The sequence below is a fragment of the Dreissena polymorpha genome, chromosome 5, assembly GCF_020536995.1.
Source record: "Dreissena polymorpha isolate Duluth1 chromosome 5, UMN_Dpol_1.0, whole genome shotgun sequence".
Lineage (NCBI taxonomy): Eukaryota > Metazoa > Mollusca > Bivalvia > Myida > Dreissenidae > Dreissena > Dreissena polymorpha.
Window position 1 is genome coordinate 64,798,169 of NC_068359.1, and position 23,473 is coordinate 64,821,641.

A 23,473-nucleotide genomic window follows, 5' to 3' on the forward strand; every position below is an offset into this window, starting at 1 on the left:
ACCCTGGCGTCATACGCTGTAAAATCATTTTTATGCCCCCCGGATGATGATAGGGGGGAGGGTATATTGTTTTGGCCTCTCTGTCATTCTGTCCAAAACTAAACCTTGGTTAAAGTTTTGAGATAACTTTTGCAATATTGAAGATAGCAACTTGATATTTGGCATGCATGTGTATATCATGGAGCTGCATATTTTGAGTGGTGAAAGGTGAAGGTCTTCCTCAAGGTCAAAGGTCAAATATATGGCTTCAAAGCGGCACAATAGGGGGCATTGTGTTTCTGACAAACACATCTCTTGTTGCTCAATGTGGGTCATTTCTTGTTTCATTGTTTACCTTTATTATGTCTGATTTGAACTTTCCACTCAGTCTTAACTTTACTTTATATGAAGGATTTTAAATGATATGGAACAAATGCAGTCCATCTTTATACATGTTACGTGCTAACTTGCCATGCTACATAAAAGTTCAAGGTCACACTTGGAGTTCAAGTCAAATTTGGCTTTAAAGTGCTGGGCTGGACTGTAACTTTGTCATTCAGCATGATATTTTAAAATAATTTACCCTTATGATCACTAGGAAGACACAGGATTATTAATTACCACTTATGATCACTATGAAGACACAGGATTTTGTTTTGTAAAACCTGTTTGCAGCATGCGTAATGATAGATTGAATTTCTTTCATATCATTTTGTTTGTATATATACCACAAACAATTTATTTTTATCAACTATTGTTATAATTCATGTATAAGATAAGTTAAAGGTTAGCTTTGAATCTTATGCAATTTCACAATGTTAAGCTTCTTTGGGCATCATTTCCTTTTGTCAATTGTTTGTTGTGTTTCGTCAATTTTTATATTTTGAACATTCTATATGCCTTTCATATTATCCAAATGTTTTTCAAGTTAAACCTAGCAGAAAAAGTCAGTCGCACAAACTGTTGTCTAAATAAGGGCACTGCATAGCTTATCCTAACTGCAACATCATTTTAATCAGGCAATTTAAAGTTGCTTGCCACAAATGATTTCAAGGTGTGTTACATGCTACATCTGGTCCCTTCTTTGCTTAACCCTGTACCACTTGGATATTACATGTTTTCACGCATTTGTAGTTATTCAAATAGTTAAAATAAATTAAAGACCTTACTTACAGATTCAAGTTTTTAAGGCTTCATCTCCATACCTTAGATACTGATGATCAGCAAACAGTATAAAACCTGAGCAGACTGCGAGTTACTTGCAGGCTGTTTTGGATTTATGCTGTTTGCACATTGTCATTTCCACTTTGGCTCTGAGTGAGAAAGGGTTAAACACTGAGGTTGCAGGTCGAATATTGGCATTAAAAGTATGTTCTGATGTTATATATGTTTAATGGCCGTATCTGTATCTATGACATATCTAGTTTTATTATGCCCCGGTAGGGTGGCATATAGCATTTGAACTGTCTTAAAGTCCGTATGTCCGAAAACTTTAACATTGGCCATAACTTTTGCAATATTGAAGATAGCAACTTGATATTTGGCATGCATGTGTATCTCATGGAGTTGCACATTTTGAGTAATTAAAAGTCAAGGTCATCCTTCAAGGTCAAAGGTAAAAAAAATCCAAGGGAAGTAACAAGATTTGAAGGGAAATCATTTCTATTTATCATTTGGCAGGTACAGATCATTTTTACAAAGGAAGTAATATTTTTAAAGGGATATAATCAAAAACAAAAATAAATAAATCAAAGCGGTGCAGTAAAGGGGAATTGTGTTTCTGACAAACACATCTTTTGTTACAAATATTCTTCCATTTTTAGTTGCATATTAATTGTTTGGCACATTGAATAGTGTACATTAAATGGTTTTGATTTTCGCCCCCTTGCTTGAAAAAATTCTTGTATTTAAAGCGCCTAGTTAGATCATCATTCATTCCATTCCTTATGACCATTTTAGACCAAAATTTGTGTACATGTGTGCATTCGTAAAGGTTAGACAGAGAGAGTAGAAATTTGAAAACAGGGATTTTGTGAGGTATTTGGATAGCACCACTTCACTTATCTAGCTTTAAAGAAAATCTTTTTGATTTTGAGACACACATATGATCTTAAACACTCCTGTGCTGTGTTTTTAACCTATAGTTTAGTATTCAGATCACAGTGAAAATCCCTGTTCTCCTCAGAATGTGTGACCCCACATTAGAAATATGAGTGCCAGAATTAACAATCAGAGTTTAAAATTAATCAGCGCATTTTAACAGACTGTCAAAATCCAATACACTTAATTCACTCAGCCTCAACTAAAAATGGACTTTTAAACATCACATGCGGTATATCAAATCAGTGTATTAAAAATGACTATCAAAATCCCTGTTCTCAGATAGCTACTGTCTCTTGTAGGGATGCGGGTACCAGATGGATTCATCGTTAGGCCCTACAGGGACCCGACAAGGAATGACGCATTCACGAAACGCTTTTGACGGTCCCGCACAATTTCTTCAGCGACAATCCAGATCCGATTGAGTTTATCGAGGAGACGAGCGATAACGAGGAGGAGGAGTCTATGGCTTCACGCAGGCGACGCAAGAAGAATTATGGAAACAATTTCTACGATGTTATTTGATAAAATGTAATTTTTGATGGGGGTGGGGTGGAGTCAGTTGAAACACAATTTTTAAGCGCCTTTTTCTGTACATGTATATTTGACCACTAAAGAGCTAAAATGGTGCAATTTTCAATAATGGACACAATTTATATACAAGTGACTCGCTGTGTGTGAGAAATTTCAACTCAACTTTTTTTATAGATGTATGAAGGTATATGCGCATTGTTCATTTATTTGTTTTTCTGTCCATTGGTCATTACAAGGTTAACCCTTTGCATGCTTGGAAATTTGTTGTCTGCTAAAATGTCGTCTGCTGAATTTGTAAAATAAGCATTTTCTTCGATTTTTTTTAAAGGATACTATCAGAATAGCAAACAGTTTGGATCCTGATGAGACGCCATGTTCTGTGGCGTCTCATCTGGATCCAAACTGTTTGCAAGGCCTTTAAAATTCGGTTCCCGCACTGAAGGGTTAAATACTGTAGAAAAACGGCAAAAAATCCATTTTACCCATTTATGCCTAAGTGGACTCTCGAATCCTTCTAAATTGGATCAATTTTATTTCCAAAATTTAGGGATGTCTAGTATAATTATTTCTAAATTTAGAATATTTCTTAAAGAATTTTTTTGAAGCAAACAGCGCAGACCCTGATGAGACACGCATCCTAGTTTTTGACCCGGCATGGCCCATGTTCCAACTTTAGCAGACGACAAATTTCCCAGCAGCAAAGGGTTAATTCATAGCACAGCAGTCAGTGAACCAATTAGCACTTCTCCTGCCTGGGTTCACAAGCTTTTTCTGAATAACCTTGTGGCCTCTAGTTTTCACAAAAAAGTGTTGACAGTGCACAACATACAACAGACAAATGGTGATCATGTTGTGCTCTGACAGGTGGGCTTACATGTATACGGATTAAAAGAGTAAAAATTAAACAGCAGTTTCTAAGAAAAGCAGCATCTGTTTGCAACAATTGTATGACTATTACTAGTGGACATTTATACTGAAGATAAAGAACAACTGTAGATAATAACACTATGAATACGGCACATCCTTACAAATTATATTTATTTATTTTATTGTTCATCTTCCACTATAACTAGATCTTGTCACAGACGTGAGGAATTACCCCACATGTCGCATTGACGCAGAATATTTTGCATGTTGTCTTCACATAAAACAGCGGATACCATGCTCAATTTTTAAAACGCACTAAGTGACCCCGTGACCTTGTTTGTGTTTTGGTAAGGTGCATGTATTGTGCTAAGTCTTGGGTATGACTATGAAATGAAGGGGGCATTAATGAACTCACCATGGATGTCAATCTGTTCATCTTGTCTGTCTGTAGAGGCAAGTTTGTCTTGCAACTTTTCCTTCACTTTTCAATGTACAGTATTCAAACACGCATGGATTTGTTCTCATAAAAGGAATAACATGTAGTGCATATGCAATTATGTTGTCCTACATTAAAAAGTCGTTGAAGTTAGTGGCGGACTTCTGACAATCTTTTGTATTTTGCATTATCACCAATCATAAGGTGGTTTATTTCTGTATTTTGGATATGGTGTCCGCCTAGCGACCAGATGGTCACGGGTTTGATCCCCACGGTTGGAGCATTCTCAGATCTCTCCCATAGACACTAAGTACTGGTTCTTGTCCCAGGAAACATAATCAAGGGTGTTACAAATAAGCCTCAGGCTTTTGATGTAATCGAGCTTAAATAAATCGGTCTAAACTGTTTTCTGTATTTTGTGTTTTGAAAGAAGCTGTAGCCCCCTGATACATCTCTTATTCAAGTCGGAATTGTCTGGTCGACATTTGTCATATTTGTCTCCCATTTTTGAGTTATGGGAAAATCAATGTGTGCAGTATTTATCTAACACTTTTTCCCTATATATTTCCAGGTGGACTCAGACCAGAAAGGCCCCTGAAGCCGAGGGTAAACATCGATGTGACCAACTATCGAACCCCCAGCGGCAAGTTTTACTGCCCGATGTGTGACACAACTTTGAACACAGAGATACAGTTTGCTCAACATACCCAGAGCAAGCAACATAGATCGAAACAATTGGACAAAAAGTATCGAGATTTAAACAAGTCTTGAACAATATTGTGTTGTTCTCATTTTAATTTCATATTGTTTTTAATTGAATTTGTGAATGAATAATTTCCTATCAATGTACTACTTTGTTTTGCTTCTTTTCCATATTGTTTTGTTAAGGTCCTGCTTAAGGTATGTGAATCCGTCATTTTTCATTGTAAATATTACATGGATGAATCCATAAATAAAAACGGATTATAGATAAATAATTCTGTGTTTTTCAGTAACATATATCTGATACGAGTCATACAAGATGCTTGTTGCTATTTAAGAATGGGCTCCGACGAGATATGGCCGTTATTTTAATCCTAGCCCACTCAGAAGCAAAGTGAAAATGGCTATGTGCAAACAGAATAAAGCCAGAACAACCTGCGAGTAACTCGCAGTATGTTCAGGTTTTATGCTGTTTGCTGCTCATCAGTATCTAAGGTTGGAAATGAATCCTTTAAAACTTGAATATAGTAAGAAAGGTCTTTAATTAAATTTAACTTTCAAAGGGACTAGACACAGCTCTTAATAAGTAAGTGGTAAATGGTGAGACTATTTATTCTTTATTGCAATAGTTTGGCATCAAGAATTACATCAAAATAACATCATTAGGCCAATGTTATTTTAGGAATAACAACAGAAACATGTGATTCCTTATCTAGTAAAGAAATAAAAGCATTGTAATTTTGAACTTAAGTGAAATTATTTAAGAAATGACTTAAGATGTTTCTGGAATACCACCCCTAGTCCATTGTCTGGACAGAGCCAGTGTTTGGTGCCTTTAGAGGGGATGCTTAGAAGGCGTTCACGGAATGGGGAGAGAATTAAAAGCATCCATTTAATTATTTTTATATTACCTTTAATTTATGTATCGTAGCCAAAATCACAGAATTATATCCTGAGTCGTGACAGACGCTCCTTGTCGTGCATTGGTCGTGTAATATATTACTGTATATATGCCTTCAGCACACCAGAAACGTGATGTACCCTGTACCATATATGAATGAACCGCGGCTATGACAGCAATATTATCATATTAATAGTACTTCTTAGCTCAAAGAAGAAGTTTAACGATATACATATACACAAAACGTTACTTTAAACATACAACTGTAACAACATTTCTACAGAAAAATGCGAAATACAGCATCATTTAAGCTTAAGTAATTCTTACGCAACCACCGATTAGTTCTGCTTTAACCATTAAGAATTGTCGTTAAATAATTACCAAACAAGCTGATTGTATTATGTAAAAAGGAAGTTATTACAATAATGACAAGTTTGTAATGATAAGATGCTTTCATAATAAACCGATGATCCTCTTACGCATGACATAAATAATTTACAAAGCTGCAGTCATTTTGACAATGATCTACAAAAGCGGATTAATATGTCATAAACTACAAAAGTATTTTGTTTAAGCACGAAGACTCGTGATAAATTTTACAACCATATCCTGGTAAAAACTATATACTTTAGGGACGACGAAATTGCGACGGAAATTCACATTACATTAAATATAAATACAATGCGGAACCATCGCTAAATTCAAATTAAAATATAATGCCGCTTTCTGACTACCCGGTAGATCACGAATGGCGCCCCCCATGGAAATTATATTTAATCATGAACCTATGGTGGTACAATTTAACGAATTAAACGATCAACTGCGATTAACGCTTTCTCACCCAGAGGCAAAGTGAAAATGGCTATGTACAAACAGCATAAAACCAGAACAGCCTGCGAGTAACACGCAGTCTTTAAGGTTTTATTCAGTTTGCTGCTCATCAGTATCTAAGGGTTGCAAATGAAGCCTTTTAAACTTAAATCTTGTTGGTGGGAAAGGGTTAATTGCTTATCGGGGTCATTGTATCAAGTTGTATTGTATCGTAGTAGAGGACGGCAAGCATCGTATCTCCTAGCACGAGAACGTACTAATTCGACAAACCCTATCGTAGTGAGTAGGGACACATTAGTGAAATAATTCTAAATATTCCCTTTGGACCTTCTGAAATCTTAAAGGTATGCTCCAGTGATAAAATAAGGTACCGTTTTTTCGCTGTTTTTTGTTAGATAATAGTTGATTTTAACCATTTGTCGTCTTTTTATCGAAATGTGACGTCTGAAAAGACTATTTTTACCGACTAATCAGAGCCCGGTATTGCACCTTCGCAAATCGATTTTCGCCATCGGCCACGCTCGGAGATCAGACCGTGTTGAATTGAGGCTGCTGTAAATGTCAAGTTGTGAACTGATAGCAATTGAGAACAGCGTTTCATTAGGAACGGTCACCATACCGTATCTTGACCTGAAAACTCGGAGAAATACTACGAGCTCATTCTACGATCAGTAACGTGTATCCAACCGGGGTGTTTGTGTCGGTTCGCACGATCGCACGACAATGGGAACACAGCATACAGAAATATTGGGTATCCGGACAGCGCGGCTCCCTGCGTTTGTTTTTATTCCCGTACAATCGGAACCTCGTAAATTGTATCGACCCGCGGGGGCCGTTTCATAAACGATCGTACGACTATTTTAACTTGCGAGAGAATTTTGTTATCTTAATAAGTAGACGAACTAGCTCGCCATGCTCGTCTAATATATACGGCGCTTGAGATGCCAATGTAATTAATTAAGTACTGAAAATGTATTATCATATGATATGGACTTGAGCAATTATGTATCTTCGAAAAATGTATCGTATCGTAAATGTGTACTGCGATGTTTATTGAAACGGTCCCCAGGGACTATTGGCACCCGATGAAATTTTCCTACCGGACAATCGGCACCCGATTAAAGAGAACACAACAGAAAGTGTATACATATAACCTGAACAAATCAAGTTCATTGTTATATTATACGAAACTGGCAATAAATAAGCAACATGCACATGCATGGTGAAACGAAAGTGACCACAATAGTACATACACTGTTTTAAAAAAAGCAATAAGGCCATGATAATACTCCACGTTTGCATTCAATGTCTCAGTTTTCACTGTAAAAGCCTGTTTACAATATATCGTGTGATGCGTTAGAATTTTAGTGTCAGTATTCGTTAACAAAAGTATAAATATATTCATACTATGTTGGTTATAATAGAATTTGTCATTATACAATTTTCAAATATCGGTATACAGAGGACATACAAATACAAAATGATACTCGTCTTCGATTATATTTGAGATACATATAATACATTTACGTTCGTTTTAAAGAATATTAAAATGTTTCCTAGATTCAATGTGTAACATGTGAGACGAAATTATTAATTTTGATATGTGATTAAAGGCAATCACACATTTATGGGTTTTTTTCGCTGCTAAAGACAATTGACTGTATTCGACTTTGCTGCGATAAAACATTCGTTGAAAGAAGGCGAACTGTTCTGTTATCAAATAATTTAAATTAGACTTATCTGCGAATTGGTTTGATACCATTTGTAAGAAATTTAGGTACGACTTTTTCATCCATAATTAATTGATAAGTCTGCAGATTTTTATTTCCTTGCATTAAGTCGAAGTTCGTGTTAAAGTATCGGTAAAAAGAATACTAATCTTTGAAATCGTTGGTAAAAGTACAGCCTTAAAGTAACTTTCTGTGTGAAAATAAAACAGGTACAATTATTTTAAATAAAGAGCAAACGTATATTAAATAAATTTATACTCGTGGTGTGTTGCAAGCAGGTGATATTACTCGTTGAAACCATGTACGCTATACATATTGCATATCAATATCTGATTGTACAGTATCTCTTAATTTTCTGACACAATTATGTTGTGTCTCTAAATTTTCGGAAACCTGTATAAATGTAGTTTTTTAAATATTTTTTGTATCTAACTTTTCAGAATCAAAATAAATATCATATCATTATTTTTGAAGGTCCAAAAACTAAGGGTAATTACGGTAATCAATATGACAAAGTCCAACAAAATGTTGACGGGCTTTATAAATCGCCCCCTTTTAAAGACTGTTTGCAGCTGTAAAGGTGGGTGCCGATTGTCCGGTTGGAAAATTTGGTCGACAAATATAAGAGGTGCCAATTGTCCGGGAATGCAAACAAAAACAGCCCGAGTGCCGTTTGTCCTACAATCGATATACATGTATTGATGTAGCGGGCCTTTTTCGATTGTTTACGTCATGACGTTGGTTCATATGACGTAGAAAGCGTTACATTGGCGTTAGAAACGACTGTTTGCGATTCCCAAGCAACGCCATTTATACCAACACGCTTATTTAGTGAGGTGATCGAATTAATTTTACCTGCTAATTTCTGTTTACTCCTCGAGTCGTCGCAGAAGTTTACGTACAATTCAGTCTTGAGTGTTTCATGGCAAACCGACAAAGCTATCCCGATCTGGATTCAGAAACGTATGATTTCAGTTGTTATTTAAAAGCTCTTAATTAAAAACTTAGTGCATTTTATCATTTTATGATGCAGCAGTGGTATCAGTATATTTTATAACCAATAGAAATAATAAACTAATGAAACTTCAGCAGAACCACCAGAAAAAAAACTAGCAAACACATAAACACGAAAAGAAGACTTCAAATAAGTTTTAAAAAAATCCCCAGTACTCGCATTTGGCCAAGAAGTATTTTCAAAACATTAAAGTTAATATAGAAATTAACACCGTCAAGGTTCAAATTAAAAGGCTTGTTTGCACTTTTGCGGTACGCAGTTGTTTACCACTATCGATAAAGCGGGGGTTTTGGGGCGGTATCCCCGATACTAAAGAAATATATAGGATAAAAAGGATTATTAGGTGTTGCGTTAGGTGTAAGGTGTTGCGTTAGGTGTTAGGTGTTGCGTACCGGTAAAGCGCAATTGCCCCAATTAAAAGGCTATCAAAGCATAAAAATACTATATGTATTTACCGATGAACTGGTGAATGTTATGGACGAAAAGTACAGCAACATAGATACCACTTTCTGGGGCACGAATGATCTCGTGAACCATTGCGATGTAGTCCGAGTCTCCCTCTCACACCAAGGTCCTAGATGCATTCACAATTGGGTTTATTTGAGATACAATGTGCACTAAGGAATGTTTATGTTTGGATAACATTCACCAGGTAAGCTGTGAAGACAGAGCTCGTTTTGGGTCATGTTTGGCACAAGTGCTACTTAAAAGTACAAGGGGTACTGACAATTTACCAAAAAGTACACCGGAGTATGACCATGCGCCTTAAGGCATATTTTCCGTAATCGATGTACATCGTAGCTTACTTTAAGTACCTGGCGTACTTTAAAGTAGTGCCTGAGCCGAGAACCAATTGAGCGATAGTAGAATGTTGTTTTAGTATTTCTGCGGTAGCAGGTTCGTGACCTGTAGCGGGAAAACTATCCCTCATAGATTTACTGAAGTGTGGTTGTGGGTGGTGGCATAGCATAAGAATAAACTATACGAAGGATCTGAACAAGATAAACACTGACCTCTGTGCAGCGACTCAAGTAAATTTGACGTTTCGAACGAGGGCAATGGATAATTCAAAGTAATTTTAACACATTCAACTTCTATTTCCAATTGTTTCTAACTTTTAACAATCGCATGACCATAATCTGTACAGCAACTACATCCCTTCTCGCCTCGAGCGCGAGCCCGTCCCTTCACGCCGGGACCATCTGAACCCTACCAAGAGGCCGCAACCTCGGGGCATCGAACGGAGCCAACTTCCGGACTGGCTGAGGGAAGAGCGCACGACCGCTGCCGCCACTACCAGCGAGTCACATTTGCATCGCAAGAAATCGATTAGGCAAGTCTCAAACGCTTCTTGAAAGCAAATGTCCACGAACTGTTCAAATCCGTTATGGACCATATGTTATCGTAAATGTAATTATTTTTTGTATTCAATATTTTTGGTCCGTTCTTCATTTTAGTATTGGTGGCTTAAATGCATTTTAATTGCACTTAGGAGTATGCAGAATAGTTATAGCTAGAAGAAACACTAACTGTTCGGGCAGTTTATGTGGACCTCAAACATATGTTGTTGTTGTTTTTCTCTAGTTTTTGTTTGACGAAGACTGCAAGTGGTGAATGACATAACTTTTTGGTAGAACTATTACGGCTGAACATCGTTATATTCGGTTAGGTCGAATTTCCGCTTATTACAAATTTCCGGATGTCGAATGGGGAAAAACTTTCCGATAGTTACTCTTCTTATTTTATATCATATATTGCCATTTATATTGTCGCTTTAACTCGAAGCAGTGTAATGTAAGGCGAAGTGATTTTGTATAATATGCTCTTCTGTTAAAAGGATTATGTATGATCTAGTCGTTGTTGGTATCGCGAATACTGAGTACAAGAACATGTTGATGTTCTCATAGTGTGTGGTATAAATTCATTGATGTTTGCTCTTATTATAATTTATATTAATATCGTAATTGCGATTTTTTGTATAAATTAAACAGTTTTGACAAAAGATTATTAATGACACTGTTGAATTTAAAATAACTCTAGAGTGCAAAAGACTACATTTTACATTAAAGTATTATATATTATGAATGCATTATAATATTACACATTAAATAATACATTAAAGACTCTCTGAACACACTTTTTCAGTCCATGTTTTACCGCAATGGAAATGTGGTGTATGTCAGAGCCCAAAATCAACTCCTTCCTTTCCCTCCCAGACGGGTTCGCAGGTACTACTTTGTAGTGGACAAGATGTTGTTACAAATTAGCCGTAAATGCATGTAAATGCGTGATCAAACGCGTGTATCGGACACTGTAATGCGGTGGAGGGCATTGAATAAAACAAAAGTTGCTTCTGTACGGCAAAACATTGTTTAAGCGCATTCAGAATGCAAACATTCATTGTCAAATATTAAGTACAGACATATGTTAGTAAGTGAATAAGACTTTATTGATGTTGGTGTTGATGAGGGTAGGAAGAATTACGAGCTGCAACCGTTGCCCCTTGTTCATCTTCTGGTATGATAATTAGTTACACCGATACATTATACTTCATACTTAGTGCTCCTTTTCTGGTAAACATTAACAAATGTATGGTTGTGTATGTATCCAAATTAACGACTCGAATAAATGCCAATTAGTGGCTTAACAATGCACACTGATATCGGCTAGTTATTTATTCTTTATAGATAACTTAATATTTCTTTGACTCGAAAAAGAAAACAAATTGACTTATGAGAACATTCGAACTTAAAAACACATGGATGGACACCCAACACCGAATGTATTGGGGCCTTGCTCTGTGAAAAGGGGGATAACTGCATGTGTGTAAAGTGTCGTCCCAGATTAGCCGGTGCAGCGAGTACAGGCTAATCAGGGACGACACTTTCCGCCTTAAGTGGATTTTGGCTAAAAAGAAACTTTCTTGAAACGAAAAATACCATTAAAGCGGAAAGTTTTGTCCCTGATTAACATGTGCGGACTGCACAGGCTAATCTGGAACGATACTTTACGCACATTCATTACACCCCCTTTTCACAGAACACGGCTCATTTAATGTATGTTCAGAATGTATTTATCACACAGCAAAGTATGTACATTAGGCATTATGTTAGCACTCGTTGCCTCCATCCGATATATTGCGATGACGTGTATCTGGCGCAAATGATTTCTTAATTCGTCCGCACTCTGAGATGTATTTAAAAGTACCCATGTCGGAATATTCGGCAACGTGCCAATTCAATGTTTCAACTGCACTTATTATAAACTAGGCATCCATACAGCTTGAGCGTATTAATTTGGATGTATTGTACTAATTGCCTATTATAACAATTAAAAATGAAAATTAGGCATCTGTTACCAAACAGATTAAATAACTCAATACACATCAAAATGTTTTACAAAAATGTCTCTGTCTTTGAGACTTCATTTTAAATATTTTTGTACTTTGCGCACAAGGATACGTTGGCATGTTCTTGTGTATTTTCCAGACAGCGCGACATATAATGGCTCTGATTTGGACACCAATGTAGATGTGACACGACCAGGCAATCCCAGACAGAGAAGGTATGGGAAGTCGTTTGGTACGGCGTGTCGGCACCGGCGATTAGTTTAAACCCAAGTATTTAACCCATTTATGCCTAGCGTCTAGAAAAAGGCCTTGGCAAACACCGTAGACCCAGATTAGACGCGCTGTTTGCTTAAAGGACTTTCTGTAAGAAATATTCTAAATAAAGAAATATACTTGACATCCCTAATTTTGGTCGTTAATTGATCCAATTTAGAAGGAGAGTCCACTAGGCATAAATGGGTTAAGCTCAATTGCATCGGGAGCCTGAGTCCTTTTCTGTGTAGAACCAGTTTGATTTACTTCCGGGAATGCTCCCACCGTGGGGATCAAATCCATGATCTCTGGTTCACAAAGCGGACATCATATGCACTACGCTACGGTATTTTGTTGAATCACGTTGTAATCCGGTGGTTTACAAGCCGAAGAAAACAAAGACCCGTTACCAAGGAGCGGAATTACGATCCGAGAACGCTAGATTGTGATAGTATGTAGATCGAGAACACGAAGTGGGAATGTGAGATCGCGATACGAAGTAGCGAGATTGTGCTGCGTGAACGGGAGGTCGATACTGCGAAAACATTTATTATTTTTTATACATTCATTTATACATCCATGTAATACTTGTAAAAGACTATTTTGCTTTAAAAACTTATAAACTAGAACACATCGTTTAATTTTACTTTTGAATATAAGATATTACAGCCATAGTATTTGAAAAATATCTGAAACCTTACTCACCTTATAAAAAATGAATTCGTTTGTAGTTTATACATGTATAATTTAAACAGACATCCTCTATATACGTGAAATGTTTTTGTTCAGCCCATGCTTCGACAGTCGCGAGATGTGGATACTCTCACAAATGTGTCACCCGTCTGTAAATGGAGGTTCTGGTATGTAATTGTCGATGTTTATTTGGTAAAATTATATGGTTGTTATACAATGTAATAATATTATAGTCAAGTTGTAGTGATTTAATTCGATGTTTTTTTTCTGTTCTCCAAAGATTTCAAGGAATTCACGCAAGTGTCAGACAAAGAACCAACGAACAAAACGAGGCGCGAGTGCTTAGAATTTTACGAGGAAGACGAAATCTTGGTGATGTCGCCTTCATTTAAAAAGAAGACAGTGCCCTTATCTGATGAACTGTCATACAGTCCCACTTACATAGATCATAATTAGCAAACTTATTAGTACAATATTTGCTGACGATGTAGATGCCATTAAATGGGAAATTAAGCATGCTTATATTGCGTTTCTGTTTGGTGTAACCGTACCAAGGCAATATCTTTACATTCACGTCATTGTAAAGAAATACCGTAATTAATGGCATGGCCCGCCGTACAATATCAATAAAACATAACATTTTATTGAGTTAGTAATGATCACTTGAAAAAGTGTGTTAAGATTGGAAAATGATAAATATGTAGTTTTAAAAATGGACGAAAGGCTAACCCATGGAAATTAGACAAGCAGTTCATCTTATTTATTAAAAGAGATCATAAACATAATATTAAACAGTATCATAATTTTATAATAACGCATATGGCTAAACATTATCATAATCCGTTAATAACGCATATGGCTTAACAGTATCATTATCCATAATGTCGTTTATGGCTTAACATTATCATAATCTATAATGTCGCATATGGCCGAACAGTGTCATAATCTATAAAGTCGTATATTGCTAAACATTATCATAATCCATAATGTCGCATATTGCTAAACATTATCATAATCTATAATGCCGCATATGGCCGAACAGTATCATAATCTATAATGTCGCATATGGCTAAACAGTGTGATTATCTATAATGTCGCATATGGCTGAACAGTATCATAATCTATAATGTCGCATATGGCTAAACAGTATGATAATCTATAATGTCGCATATGGCTGAACAGTATCATAATCCATAATGTCGCATATGGCTGAACAGTATCATAATCTATAATGTCGCATACGGCTGAACAGTATCATAATCTATATTATTACCTGATGTCTTATATAAATGATAATTAATTATTTTTTTTTGCTATTTTCTCGTCGAAAAAGAAATTTGCAATGTTTTGAACTGTTACCGGTGAATATCGAACTGTTGACCGGTCAACAGTTTGAATTATTATACCTCACATTTATTTACAATGCTATACTCCCATAGGCCATCGTGACATAGAAATACTGTCAGACCCAGCGGGAATAAATTTACTGTCCAAAATATACTGTATCCCGCTGCCATAGCAATCAAGTGCCACCAGCGGGAAAAAATTTACTGACAAAAAAATACTGTATCCCGCTGCCTTAGCAATCACGTGCGGAATGTTCGAAAATTATACTGTCCCATTCGCGCATGCGCAGTACGCAGTTTTGCGTGTCCGTTGTATTTTGGTAATTAAAATATCGATTTCAGCTGAAACTGTGCTCTATAATAGATAAATGCCATTATTTAAGCTTTGACAGGAATCAAAAAGAAAATCAATTTAGTATAAACGACACGCTTACCTCAAAGGCAACTTTAATCTAATGCTAATAACAATAAAGTTACAACGATATACACTTCCAGTGTCTGTTCTTAAGGTGTTATGCATGACAAACACACAATCCGAAATACGTTTTGGATTCGTTCGATGCTTTAAACAAATATTTTACTGTAATAAAAAAAAACACCACGTCTATATTGTTGTCCCAAAATGTTTCGTCACCGAAATGACGTCACACAAGTACGTCATAAATTGCGTAATCAAGTGATTAAAAAAAAATACGGAAAGCTGTTTCTGTAATAGATCTATATTTTTAAAGAAATAATTGACAACTAAGAAAATTGATGGGATAAATTGATTACTAGGTCGGTGCCGAATAAAGCGAAGTTCATTTTGCTCTGCCCGTAAATCTGAACCACTCAACAAACTAATGGTTGTTCATTGCTGAAACAAAATTCAATTATTGAATATTTAAATTGTTCATGGTTCATATTAATTGTTCATGTTTTAATAGTTTATTCGGTATAATAAAATAAATATTACATGTCTGACAGGGTGACAGTAAATTTGTCAACTTTCGGAAAAATACTGTCAACCTTGGCTTCGCCTCGGTTGACAGTATTTCCTCAAGTTGACAAATTTACTGTCACCCTGTCAGCCATGTAATATTTATATACTGTTGCCCGCTGGAATAATGACGTCATTTCGTTGAAAAATGACGTCATTTTACAGTTAAACAGTCAAAATTATTTATTTTATCGATTACTGTTGTGTGTAAATAAAAATTAAGTTTGCTGTTATTTCTATGTTGGAAATTTGATCAGGTAATAAAGCACTTATTTCATGGATGCTTGGTGAACAGTCAAAACTGTTGTCCCTCGGTATCAGGGCTGACATTTGGAACTGTTGCCCTCGGCCTATCGGCCTCGGGCAACAGTACCAAAGTCATCCCTGATACCTTGGGAAACAGTTTTGACTGTTCACCGCGCATCCATGAAATAAGTGTATAATGTCGCATCTTGCTAAACATCATAATCTATAATGTTGCATATTGCTGAACATTATCATAATCCATAATAACAGATATGACAAAACAGTATCACAATCCATAATGTCGCATATCGCTAAACATCATCATAATCCATAATGTCGCATATCGCTAAACGTCATCATAATCCATAATGTCGCATATTGCTTAACATCATCATAATCTATAATGTCGCATATTGCTGAACAGTATCATAATCCATAATAACAGATATGACAAAACAGTATCACAATCCATAATGTCGCATATCGCTAAACATCATCATAATCCATAATGTCGCATATTGCTTAACATCATCATAATCCATAATGTCGCATATTGCTGAACAGTATCATAATCTATAATGTCGCATATTGCTGAACAGTATCATAATCCATAATAACAGATATGACAAAACAGTATCACAATCCATAATGTCGCATATCGCTAAACATCATCATAATCCATAATGTCGCATATTGCTTAACATCATCATAATCCATAATGTCGCATATTGCTGAACAGTATCATAATCCATAATGTCGCATACGGCTGAACAGTATCATTATCAATATTAACGCATATAGCCGTGGGCAATAAAAGGAATCACTTATAAAATAAAAAGTTGTTTTGTTTGAGCTAATAATGTACATTTGTTGTTTTTGCAAATGTGTCTTAATGAAACGACATTTACTTGAATTAAATAATTGAATTAAACTAAACCAGTCAATAAAGAATTAAGAAATAAAAAAAGAGACCCAATCAACATGGTTGGTCCACCAACGCAACGAAAGTTTTGCGATTGTCTTTGTTCAGAGGGTTTATACGATATATTAAATCCGGCCCTCATAAACGTACGGCTCATTTTGAATTATTATGAATTATTGATTACTTACGGATTGACAGTTTCCTCGTCACGTAAAAACAAATACATGCACAATAAGGAATGTACGAGTTACACACAGGGTGAACTAGTCAACTTGTAGATCGACAATAATTTAAACATAATTATGTACACATAAAGCTATCTGAGTGACAACCTGTATACTTTGAGGTACATGGTATACATTTGAGACGCGTTTTGAGAAACCTGGGCATAATGCATGTGCGTAAAGTGTCATCACAGATTAGCCTGTGCAGTCCGCACAGGCTAATCAGGGACGACACTTTCCGCCTAAACTTGATTTTTGGTAAGGATGGCTTCGTAGAAACTAAAAATACCATAAAAGCGGAATGTGTCGTCTCTGATTAGCATGTGCGGACTGCACATGCTAATCTGAGATGACACTACGCACATGCATTAAGCCCAGTTTTCTCAGAACGCGGCTCATTTGTGTACGGACATGTATGAATGAAGGTCTAAGACCATGGCTATAGACTAGCTTGTATAGAACGCATCACAGCATCGCCTTATCACGCGATCAGGCTTTCACACAATCATTGTTGTAGTTTCACAACAACCTCTGAACAAAACACTATAAAAACTCATACAATCTTCACTGTGTTCTAATATTGTGATAACAAATATATCCATTCAATGTACACGTGCTTTCGAGTGTTCGCCTGAGTAGGCCACGGAATTAATAGTTGCTATTGCTATTGTCGTGCCATCTTTGCTATTGAATGACACTGACGTCACTAGAACAAGCTGATATGTAAAACATGGATGCAGGATAACGCCATCAATGACGTCAGGACGTGGCGATGCTGTATCTGCGTATAGTTGACCGATCCTCCTTGACTACGGACAAAAGTGGGTGGGGTAGCAGACCGGAAGTGCGTTTTCGGCTCAGACGGTGCGAGAGCCCGGATATGAGCGGAGATATGTTCCCTTGATCGGATGTGACGTCATTTGTCGTCGACTCGTCATCTGAGTCACTTTCACCTTGTGTAACTACAACGACATACATTTTTCTTTACTCAAAAAAATGTCAAGATAACATATTGCGCGAAATAGAGTCTCAAAATAAAACCAGAGCACCATGCAACCACTTCCAGCGTTGCAAACTTTGGAATTTCCCGGTGATAGTGGGTACGTTTGGTATAAGCAACCATACACAAACCATATGCTGGATTTAAAGTCTGGCATCTAGGTTTACCCATGCATTTATTTGCATGAATAATTATTATTTCCAATCCGTATTAATAAATAAACATATATATAATTCGCTTTGTTATCTCAACAGTATCAACGAGCATCGTTTGAATAATTTTGATGATATTTGACCAAATTATTTTGAACTGCTTTTACCAGTTAAGAAAATGTGCACTTACAAGTTATCATATTAAAAAAAATATATCACATATCGTTACTATAAATAGTAACAAAATGACGTCTCGAGCGGGCCGTTATTCGTATCTAGCGGGCAAATATAAATTATATCAGCCCGCCGGGCCGATTTTTCATATCAGAAAATAATGCAATCGCGCGACTAGAGCTTCTGAACAAAATGGCGTCCACATAAAGTCTTGGCCAAAGGTGTTCAATAAAATTAAGCTCCAACTCAATGAAAGATTCGAACATAATTACAATTACACGTAGAACAAGATTTGGATAATACAAATATCGATTTAAACTGAAACTCATCTGTACATTAAATTGATGCCACTAGGCCTATTTGTGATTTAACAAGATTCGTCAAACACTGAAACAGCAAAATTCATAGAAAAAGACTCACATACCTCGATGACAACCTTAATCCGTTTTTATAATAACAAAATAACACAGATATGTAATTCCTTTTTCTGTTATTCTATCCGTTTATCTTTTGATTTTAAATCACACTTTTTTAAACGATTGCATCGATTGCTAAACACTGTCCCCATAATAAAAACGATTTACGAAATCGAATCTTGAAGCGATTACTTTTATTTCTATCGATGCTTATAGTTTTAATTATGCATGACAACAGAGACGTAGATAACACGTCTCTGATGACAAACACAAAATCCGAAATACGTTTTGAAATCGCTCGATGCTTAAAAATGTTTAATTGTTAAATAAAAAACCTCCACGTTCGTTATCCTAAAAACCAGAGATTTTACATATAGGTAGTTTCGTCAATGAAATATCGTCACATGAAGTAAGTCATATAGTTGCAAAATTAATTGAATGAAACAAAAGTACGGTATACTGGTTATGTATAAATTGTTGTTAATGACCAAAAACAATGAAGTATGTGATATAATCGATAACACACGTCAGAGCTGGGCAGGACGTCTATAATCGACCCTAGCCGCATAACGGCCCTCGGGCCAAAAGCCCTCGGGCCGTTATGTCGGCAGCGGGCCGATTATAGACGTCCGGCCCAGCTCTGCCGTGTGTTATTGTCTAAATAATAAACTTTTGAACCAAAATGAAATGTTTAACACACTTCAACATCGTGTTACCTATCACAGGAATTTGTTGAAGTCTGACGGGTATTTTGAAGTTGCTCTGAATGTCCGGCTCTGTCCCGCCATTATACAGTCCGAGGATGCCGAGGTAAGGGGAAACCACTCTCGCTACCAGCTTCTCCAGTTTCATAGAGTTCTCTGTAATGGTTTGGTCCCGGACGCTCTGTAGCACGAGTAACATTTGCTGGACAGAAGAGGGCGCCTTTTCGTCGTCGGGAAGGCTTTGTAACGCGTCTGAAATGTAAGAAAATGTTGGTATTTAGTAGATGTTGTATTGACACTTCTAATATCATGCAGGCTCGTTATGTAGCCCTTTTTGTTCACATTCGAACATTTACGCAAAAGAAAAAAAACACATGCACAAAATTAAGCGCATGAATCCTATATATGACGTTCTCAGTATGTACGTGTCTACAAATATAACGGGATTTCCTAATATGGTTCGGTACAGTACGGATATTTACGATACATGTATTAACGCATAATACTATTGAGCTTTCCTAGCCGTTGAATACGGAAATTCGTTGATAGCAGACAAAATGATTGGTATATAATAAAGGGCATACAAGCATGTCTACAACTATAAGAAAGAAGCCCATGCAATGATATTCACTACTGCATGTGTTCAAATGTATTTATTTAAACAAAATTAAGGTATGGTCTTCGTGATTATCGTTCATTTTTCCAAATTTGAAATATCCCTAATAAACAAAATACAGTTCAAATAGTTTGTGTTCGCTCGCTTAAATATTTTTTGAAAAAACAACATCAGTAAACAAATAATTAATTGCCTTGGAGCCGACATCATCGCCAGATGATCAAGTGATCAAGTGGTCGAAAAACTAAGACAAGCAGTTGCCTCAGTATTGAATTGTAGCAGTTGTACGTTGGATAAGAAAATGAAATACCTGCCACTGGCAATTTGAGCAACACTGTGTTCCGGAACTCCAATAACGTCACTTCCCGTATAGAGTAGCTTTTCGTCTGCAAGAAGTACAATGTATAATCATTAACATGAATTATGTTTACCGACAATTTAACAGGATGGCATTCCGATTACGATATCCATCCTCCCAACAGACTTGTAATGTGATCAAGTAACACAGACTCGAAAAACTGTATGTACTTGGTATCGGTGGTCCTGACTGTGCGATGGCACTCGCCACATGGACGAGCCCCGTCACGCAAATGCGGCGTCACATATCTCAATCGTTAAACTATATGAGTATCGCTCCTGGAAAACGGCGTTTAACGCATGCGCGAGACGTGTTTTCCCAGATAAGCCTGCGCAGTCCGCACAGGCTAATCAGGTGCGACTCTTTCCGCTTGCATTGTATTTTTCTCTTCTCAGCAGAAATCCTGTTAAGGCGAAAAGTGCCATCCCTGATTAGCCAGTGTCGACTGCATAGGCTAATCTGGGACGACACTTTACGCAGATGCATTAACCCCCGTTATTCCAGAGCGATAGTGATATTCATGTATACTGACCTTGATGGGGTAGAGCAAGGAGAGCGATAGTGATATTCATGTATACTGACCTTGATGGGATAGAGCAAGGAGAGCGATAGTGATATTCATGTATACTGACCTTGATGGGGTAGAGCAAGGAGAGCGATAGTGATATTCATGTATACTGACCTTGATGGGGTAGAGCAAGGAGAGCGATAGTGATATTCATGTATACTGACCTTGATGGGGTAGAGCAAGGAGAGCGATAGTGATATTCATGTATACTGACCTTGATGGGGTAGAGCAAGGAGAGCGATAGTGATATTCATGTATACTGACCTTGATGGGGTAGAGCAAGGAGAGCGATAGTGATATTCATGTATACTGACCTTGATGGGGTAGAGCAAGGAGAGCGATAGTGATATTCATGTATACTGACCTTGATGGGGTAGAGCAAGGAGAGCGATAGTGATATTCATGTATACTGACCTTGATGGGGTAGAGCAAGGAGAGCGATAGTGATATATATGTATACTGACCTTGATGGGGTAGAGCAAGGAGAGCGATAGTGATATTCATGTATACTGACCTTGATGGGGTAGAGCAAGGACTGACTGACCTTGATGGGGTAGAGCAAGGACTGAATAACGGGCAGTATTTCACAGTAGAAGTAGTCCCATTGGTTTCCAAGGTTACCGAGAAGAGACTTGCCTGCAAGAAAAAAACTCAGTTCAATATACGAAGTTGTGCGTTGCTTCATCAAAGGTATCATTACCAGCATTTGTCTTAAACTTACATTAATCACGGAGATATACCCTAAACCGAAATCGCGTTTCTTCGCTGAAATCGATTAAAACGATTACTTTTTTGTTATAAAAATTACAGTTTTTGAAAAAAAGATGAAACGGCGCCCATGGCGCTGTGTGATCAAATATCTAAAAACACTTTTTGAAAAATCGTTTCCGATTAAATTGTCACTTTACAAAAAAAAACGGAAATAATATATTTGAAATCAACTTATAGATGTAATATAATTTTTCTGTTCTGCATGTATATTTCTTAATTGAATCGGGCTTTAAGCCCGTGTGCTTATGTTATACGTTATTAAAAAAACGCACATAAGGTTGCGTGCGAGTCAATTCGTTATAGTAAACGGCCCGCTGCTTTGTATTAAGGCATGGTAATAATCGACTTTAAAATGTACAACACACAGTCCCAAATGTAGTCCCGCTTTTATATTGTCTTGTTCACATAATCACATACTTCAGAATACAATCGTCGCGATAATTATAGGTTATTAGACGTTTCACTGTACAATACGGAGATATATTTGGACGAGCACACAGTTTGAAGTCATATTGGACGAGCCGTTAGGCGAGTCCAATATGACTTCAAACTGTGTGCGAGTCCAAATATATCACGTATTGTACAGTTTAAACGTCTAATAAACTTTTTATTCTATATCCTCATTACCAAACCAGCTTTCCGTATTTTTATTTTCATTCATTGATTACGCACTTTATGACGTATCTCGTGTGACGTCATTTCTCTGACGAAACATACTAGTATAAGCAAGACTCTGCATTTTAGGGACAACAATATGGAGGTGGTAGTGTTTAATAAATCTAGTAGCAAATTATACCATTTTGATAGCATTGAACGAATCCAAAAGGCAAAACGTATTGCGGATTGTGTGTTTGTCATGCATAATTGTTAACTTCGATAGGAATAAAACAACTCGCTCCGACAGGATTACGAATTCGTAAATTGTGTTTTGGCCTTTGGGTCAGAATGGTGAGCTTGGTACAAACGCTATCAACAAATACTGTGGTTTAAAATACATTTCGATAAATGGATGGAAGAACAGAAAATGGAAAATGGAAATGCATATCATTGTAACTTAGTTGTTATTAGGCTAGCATTGGATTAAAGTTGTCATTGAGGTTAATAAAATTGATTTTTTGTTTTGCTGTTGCATATTTGTTTTCAATTTCTATCAATAACAATATCACTTGCTTTTGCATTTTTTTTAAATTTCTAACAATAAAAATTAATTAAATATCACATTCTCGATTGTTTTTTTATTTCCTCTCATATTTTCAATAGGAAAGTATTAAAATGAGACATACAAGCAAAATATCACCTGTGTGAATCGATTATAGTACATTCGGATACTTTTTCTCGGTAACGGCTTTTATCGTTATAAAACAATTGCTTAGTGCACTTGTACTCAACTGTCCAATATGGAAAAAATACAGACTTTTTGGATCCAATACCGGAATTTATCCCATTTTCACCGCGACATTGACGGTATAACACGTTGTGGAATATACTTGCTTGTATTCAACACTGTGGAATATACCTGTCGCGTGCACGGACTACTTTTTAAATGACGTCATGCGATATGCGCTAAAATTAGGTCGAAATTGTTTGGTTCATTGATCGAATTTTAAG

The 23,473-nt window shown here is 36.5% G+C and overlaps 2 protein-coding genes and 1 long non-coding RNA gene across 17 annotated transcripts in view; 2 read left to right on the forward strand and 1 right to left on the reverse strand.

Moving 5' to 3' along the window:
• The first annotated feature begins 2,472 nt into the window (after positions 1-2,472).
• On the forward strand, positions 2,473-4,893 carry LOC127881541 (uncharacterized). Its single transcript, XR_008050123.1, has 2 exons — positions 2,473-2,610; positions 4,488-4,893. It is a non-coding gene; the product is annotated as an uncharacterized LOC127881541 (long non-coding RNA).
• Positions 4,894-11,241: 6,348 nt separating this feature from the next.
• LOC127881538 (uncharacterized) lies at positions 11,242-13,907 on the forward strand. The gene is made up of 4 exons (XM_052429467.1): positions 11,242-11,323; positions 12,584-12,659; positions 13,486-13,556; positions 13,670-13,907. Exons 1-4 carry the CDS (start codon positions 11,257-11,259, stop codon positions 13,843-13,845), a joined length of 390 nt encoding a protein of 129 aa, XP_052285427.1. The 5' UTR covers positions 11,242-11,256; the 3' UTR covers positions 13,846-13,907.
• A 225-nt stretch (positions 13,908-14,132) lies between these two features.
• Positions 14,133-23,473, reverse strand: part of LOC127881537 (proline-rich protein 5-like) — a 71,041-nt gene continuing 61,700 nt past the window's right edge. For 6 of the 15 annotated variants that reach the window (XM_052429462.1, XM_052429464.1, XM_052429465.1 and 3 more), the window contains 4 exons: positions 21,609-21,730; positions 20,479-20,554; positions 19,565-19,804; positions 14,133-18,068 (listed from right to left, as the gene is read on the reverse strand). In XM_052429462.1, the coding sequence (XP_052285422.1) occupies positions 17,866-18,068; positions 19,565-19,804; positions 20,479-20,554; positions 21,609-21,730 (641 nt within the window). In that variant the 3' untranslated portion in view covers positions 14,133-17,865. Of the gene's footprint in view, positions 18,069-19,564; positions 19,805-20,478; positions 20,555-21,058; positions 21,109-21,158; positions 21,509-21,558; positions 21,731-23,473 lie in introns of all 15 variants that reach the window. The other 9 variants (XR_008050113.1, XR_008050116.1, XR_008050117.1 and 6 more) reach the window with 9 other exon arrangements.

Excerpts from the sequence above, each read along its gene's own strand:
- LOC127881538 (XM_052429467.1), top strand. The coding sequence starts at position 11,257 with ATGGAAATGTGGTGTATGTCAGAGCCCAAAATCAACTCCTTCCTTTCC. Across the intron at positions 12,660-13,485 it reads GGCAATCCCAGACAGAGAAG|CCCATGCTTCGACAGTCGCG; the intron begins GTATGGGAAGTC and ends GTTTTTGTTCAG. Across the intron at positions 13,557-13,669 it reads GTCTGTAAATGGAGGTTCTG|ATTTCAAGGAATTCACGCAA; the intron begins GTATGTAATTGT and ends TGTTCTCCAAAG.